The 5,816-nt window shown below is 42.5% G+C and overlaps 1 protein-coding gene across 1 annotated transcript; it reads right to left on the bottom strand.

Annotated features, from left to right (window-relative positions):
- Positions 1–137: 137 nt before the first annotated feature.
- On the bottom strand, positions 138–5,492 carry LOC119888992 (gamma-aminobutyric acid type A receptor subunit pi). The gene is made up of 10 exons (XM_038699821.1): positions 5,196–5,492; positions 3,947–4,026; positions 3,702–3,814; positions 3,502–3,569; positions 3,191–3,408; positions 2,257–2,339; positions 1,955–2,092; positions 1,684–1,836; positions 891–1,084; positions 138–796 (listed from the first exon to the last, which is right to left on the bottom strand). Exons 2-10 carry the CDS (start codon positions 3,997–3,999, stop codon positions 464–466), a joined length of 1,353 nt encoding a protein of 450 aa, XP_038555749.1. The 5' UTR covers positions 4,000–4,026; positions 5,196–5,492; the 3' UTR covers positions 138–463.
- Between the last annotated feature and the right edge of the window lie 324 nt (positions 5,493–5,816).

Here is a 5,816-nt window from a genome sequence, read left to right as displayed (position 1 = left end):
CTGATTTATTCTTTTAATTTCACATGATATGCTGTGAAGTAAATATACAGTAAATGGTCTCATACAAACAATGTATGAAAGCCAAAACAAGAAAACAAAATCTACATCTACATCAGTCACTAAATGAAGGCAATTCAGAGCAGCACAGTATAGTGTGATGCAGTTCAGGCAGCCTATTGTTTACAGCTAGTTAATGCAATCCTAATTGTTAATATGTTAGTAGCAATCCATTCATATGTGATCAATACTAGCTTATAATTCAGAGTGTGATACAAAGAGGAAATTCCACTGCTTTTCATAACTTTGTCGCCCTGTCTGTGGGACAACAAGGTTTCTTATATGTGATACAAAATGGTTCTATGATCAGTATAGATCCAGGCAGTGGCAACTGGTATTGGGTCTCAATTGAAGAGGTAGAGCAGCTTCAGGATGGTGAATTAATGCAGCAGTTTGGAACGGGCTCTCAGAGAAAGAGGTAATAAAGCCAGTAGAGGATATTAACGAAAAGGAACGCAGTGGGGAAAACAGTGCGAGCGTGGCGATCAATGTTGTGTGGATTTTCCACATGGAAGACGGATGCTGCCCTACGCGACGCATCCTTCACTGAAGACAGGCCGCAGCCCTGCCCAGGCGTCTTCTCTTTCGTTCCATCATTGTTCCGAGTGTCACTGTTCGCTGACTGCTCTGTGGGCTCCTCTGCAGTGGAGCCAATCTCCACAGACTGGTTTGGTTGGGTGGAGCTGGCGATGGGGATAGAACCATTTCCATTGGATTCATTGAACTCCCTCAGGAGATCCTGATAGATAGATAGATAGACAGATGTTTTCATTATCTAACGTGTTTTTAAAACACTACTTAGCCTATATTTATGATACTAACATGTTCCTCACCCTGTGAAAATCCTCTAAGGTGTGGTGCTGCATGGTACAGAAGTGGGCACAGGCATACTCCAGCAGTGCACCAAAGATGAAGGTGAAGCAGATTCCCAGGTAAACGTCTATGGCCTTGATGAAGCAGTTGGCGTTTGGCAGGGAAGTGCGGGCGCCCATCATCAGTGTTGTCATTGTCAGGACTGTTGTCACGCCTGGAAAGCAGATCACAGTGTTGCTGTGTTCATAATGCATGATAGGGGTTGAATCAATAATCCATGTATCGGTAATGAATTAAAGTGTAAAAATGTGTGTCAGTCCAGCCCTTCATCAGTCCTTCTTCCCTTCATTGGCTGTTTTTTCTTAACGTTTGCTCTTGTCTGATCTCATTGGGTACTGACCTCAGTCAACCATATAGCTAAGGATCAAAATATGTGTTTCACTGGTGCTAAAGCAATGATGATATACTGATATTTATATTTTTATAGATACAGCAGGGCAGTTGTAATGCACAGCTGACTACTGCAGGTCTTCCTATTGTCCTGAAGTGAAAACACCACCAAAACGCAAAATGTGTTTCACATAAACTTTAACCAGTATAAACATGCAATTTTAAATGAAAAAGGGGTTTTATATTATATATATACCATATGATGTTGGTGAGATGGTATTTTAAAAAGTATAAGGTCATACATGGAATCAATATATAATGATGAATTTTTATAATAATTAAAATTTTTAATTTAAGTGGATGCACTGAAATGTACCAACATCATAATGCTTTAACAAATGCAGTTAGACATATGATACTGACCAATACAGGTCCTAGCGGGGACAGAGGATTGGCTGATCCAGAAAGAGACCCAGGAGAGAACCACCAGCAGAATGGAGGGAACATACGTCTCCAAGATAAAGAACAACACATTTCTGCGCAGTGCAAAATGCAACACCAGCTTGGGGTATTGTCCTGTGAAGAGGCACAAAAAAAGATCCTAAAGACAATGTGTTGTATTTGTGCTCGACAAGAAGTTTCCCCTTTACTACTGCACAAGGGAAGGGGAATTCTGGGAGCTGAAGTGTCTTACCTGTCTCATACACAGCCTCTGACACTGAGGTGTAGTAGCTCTCTACACTGTACTGGGCCAACCGCAGTGTGTCTAGACCTTTCACTGAGTCATTCCCTCTGGTCCAGTAGAACACCACGTCCTGCAGGTTGTAGCCCCCTGATCACACACACATTCACAATCACGCAATTAAGGTTTGATGAATACAACCTGCTTAAGACAACATTGTCTCTTCAGTTAGTTGTACTCACTACACTGATGATGATGGTGATGATGATGATTTGGATGTTTGATGGTGGAGGGGAGGGGGAGGGGTTACTCACAGCTCTCCAGCTGCAGGGTGCACACTTGTCTGTCCATGGGGTACTTAGTCAGGTCCATGTTGCAGGCAATCGTAGCTGTGATGCTGTTGTGAATTCATAGCAAGATCATTAGAACCGTACGAAAACTCCCGCATGAAACGTTGTTAAGGTTTTGATGTAGGACAAGGCAATTAATAATGAATAAACAAAGAACTCTCCCCCTGAGAATCTATCAAAAGAATAAAAGACCACTGTATTTGATGCATTTATTATGTAGAAGTGGCTGACATATTGGAATTATGGAATTTATATATATATATATTATATTATATTATATTGGAATTCAGTGACAGTCTCTGAGCATTAGAAATAGAATAGGTTTTAACAATGCTGCTATTGCTAAGGACATTAAAGTGTCCCATTCTGTATATGGGGCCTAGCTATAGCAAAATATGCAAATTTTAATATGAAAACCAAGGCACATGGCAGATTTTTCATTGACAAACACAGATATGGACAACATGGCTCTACCATACAACGTATATGCAATGTCAACAGTCATGAATCAAAATGTGTTCCTAATAATAAATTAGTAATACCCAGACTACCCCGTGCAATGCTGCCCTATCTGTCACTAACAAACCTGTCTGGTCATAATAACGTTCTGCATCAGTGTGACATGGTAGATTAGACATCAGGAAACACTTTTACTGTGGCCGTAGGGGACTACGAATCTTCATTAACAGAATTTGAACTATTTGAAGGGCAGGAGAAATACAGAAATTTGGTGGCATTCTCGTAAGTTACATGACTAAGTGATGATACATACATGCTTTCTTTTTTTAGTATAACCTTAGGCCAATTAACGGTTGATTACCACGACAATCATGAAAACAGCTTGAAGTTAAGAAAAAAAAAATAGAAAAACAACCTAAACATTTCACCAAATATGTACCGGAGGGCGTAGAGAACGGTTCCATTGCTGAAGATGCGGATGAGGCGGTTTTCCACCGTGACATCATGCAAGAAGGAACGCTTGGAGTCGGGGATGAAGGTGTCAGGGATCCAGAGCAGTGACACAAGGCGTCCGTCCACGCTGACACTCTCATTGCCCGGGAACACCAACCGGGAATCACGCCACCGCTGACGGAGGAAGATAGTTGCAGTGTAGTCCTAAAAAGTTGACATATAGAAGATAAAGCTTCAATTCTTCCATTCTAAATTCATTCAGCCACTGCCAAAAAAATAGTAAGGAGAGTGGTGTACCATATTGATTTCTGAGATGGCGTCAATGCTGGCGATGTCAAGACTCATTCCAATTTCCACAGGGCCCTCTGTCAAAGACAGATCACAGGAAGATTGGGGAAATAAGTCTGTTTTCAATTAGGGGATAGACACGTACACAAACGACCGCTGTAGAGCAGCCTCTTCTAACAGTCAATTTCAACTGAAACAATCATTCCTACCATTGAAATTAGGTCTGAGGTAGCGGTTGTATCCTTTCATCAGCTTCTGAATTGTTGGCAGAAGCTGTGAGTCGTTCCATTCCCCCCAGTGGTGGTTAGGATACATACAACTACTGCAAACAATGAAAAGAGATGACACAGAGATGGGAATTGGACCATAAAAGTCAGTGCAGAGCACAAGCTAAGGGATTGCGCTTCCAATCAATATGAATATCAGCATCAGCATCTGACAGCGGGTCTCTCACCCCTGTGTGAAGGTCATGCAGAGGGTCAGTAGCACGTGCAGCTGGACAGACATGGCGGATCAGCAGGCAGAGGTCAGCAACTGTGCTCAGGGAGATGTGACAAACCAAAACAGGAACACTTAAACCGCTGAACCACAAATCATTCTCCTACACATTTACATTTTATGGGATAACACTGTTTCACCATAGGGTGGCAGCACCTGACCAAATTGATCACACACCTCAGGGGGAGATGTGCCCACAGCAGCCATTCTCACCCTTTGATGTAATAAACTGTCTCCTCCCTGCCCTCAAACTTGTAAAACGCAGGGGAAACTTGTATTGATCTCCGCCTCCCTGTTCCATGAATATATTAGTTGCTGCTCCATTCGGCTCTAAGAACACAGAAAGAGATAAAGGCAGTGTCTAGATAAGGCTACATGGGTGCACCTGCATATTGACATTCTTGCATTTATGTGTTTCTGTGTTGTACACAGTCGCCTGCTGATTGATGTGGCTACGACCTCATGGTTTATTCACAAAGCCACGTAAAAAATCCTGTCTAACTCATTGAGGATCCCCCCCGCTGTCTAGTTGTTATTTGCCATCACTTCCCTCCTTCCTCCTCTTGAAGATTAACCTCAGTCAGTAATAGACTTCAGCCCTCCTTCCCTTCTTAACTTCCATCCAAATAATCTTAATCACTCTTGCGTGTGTTTGTGTTTGCAGCTATACACCAGGCAATGTTTGTAAACATTATATTGACATATTGCCAAAACCTCAGAAAAGCATTTTCCATTAAATATTCCATGTATTATTTACATGGCACTGCCGTTATAAATCATGATGCGCATGAACACCATTCATTTCCTTTTCTGTCGGCCAAAATGAAAGAGTTGTAGAATGTTATTAGAACCTACTTGTTTTTCTACGCATGCCACCATATTTCTCAGTTCTCATTCTTTTTCTTGTTTACAGTGCTGCAGCTTAAGGCTCAGTTGATTATTTGCATTGTTTTGCTCCCTTCCTCCACTCATTCCTCTTTGAGTCCACACTTCCCCCGTCACCTCTTTCCCTTAAGCCACACTTTGTCTAACTACAGAATAACATATTAGTTGATAGAATATCTCTTTCTTTTCCTTTCTTTTCATTTTTCTCCAAAGAGATATTTGGCTTTACAATTCATCTATTTATACTGTAAGTATTTCTTCAACATACACACAGTTTTCTTCATGTTTGGAGTCATCGCGTGTTTCTCTCTTTCTCCTACCTGTTTCAGTCTTCTGCTTTTCTTTTCCCACCTCAGGTCACTCCTCTTCTCTTTCCACGCTTTCTTTTGTTCCTGCCCCCCACTCTTCCGCCTCAAATGCTGTGAGAGGCTGAGACTGGTCTTCTTCCTCGGTTATCTATGATTATATCCCAGTTTTCTTCCATCTACCGTCTAGCAGTTGCTTGTGTTATTTGCTCCTGGAGTGTGGGCTCCTGTTGGATGTTTTACCGTCTCTGCATCTCCCTCTGGGTCTCTGCACAGCTGTATTCATCTCCACACACAGCCTCTGTGCACCCCCCTCCCTCCCTCTCTGTTTTTGCCACTCTCATTTGCGCTGCATCTCTTCCCTTTTTTTCCCCACTGCCCCTGCACCTCCACACACACACACACAAACACACACACACATACATTAGCATCCAGTTTGATCCAGCCATATCACTTCTTTATCTTCCGCTCATTCTCCTCCTCCCGCACGGTCTTATTCTTCTTGCCCTTAATCTCCATCTACCTCTTTCTCCACCAATTAACACTGACACCGCACCTCCTTCTGGGCTTTGAAGCTCTCCTCTGTCTTGTTCCCTCATGCCCTCTCCCTCCTCACCTCCAACTCCGTTCCCTTGC

The sequence above is a fragment of the Micropterus salmoides genome, unplaced genomic scaffold (genome assembly GCF_014851395.1).
Source record: "Micropterus salmoides isolate LMB-PRFRI ecotype aquatic unplaced genomic scaffold, ASM1485139v1 Ms_hic_scaffold_5, whole genome shotgun sequence".
NCBI classification, from domain to species: Eukaryota; Metazoa; Chordata; class Actinopteri; order Centrarchiformes; family Centrarchidae; genus Micropterus; species Micropterus salmoides.
Note: the sequence above shows the minus strand (reverse complement) of the source record. Positions and strands in the feature narration are given on the sequence as shown.

Coding starts and splice junctions, on each gene's coding strand:
- LOC119888992 (XM_038699821.1), bottom strand. CDS start 3,999: ATGTCTGTCCAGCTGCACGTGCTACTGACCCTCTGCATGACCTTCACA. Junction 1,837..1,954: donor AGAGGCTGTGTATGAGACAG/GTAAGACACTTC, acceptor GCCTCTTCACAG/GACAATACCCCAAGCTGGTG. Junction 1,085..1,683: donor CCCCGCTAGGACCTGTATTG/GTCAGTATCATA, acceptor TCTGCTTTCCAG/GCGTGACAACAGTCCTGACA.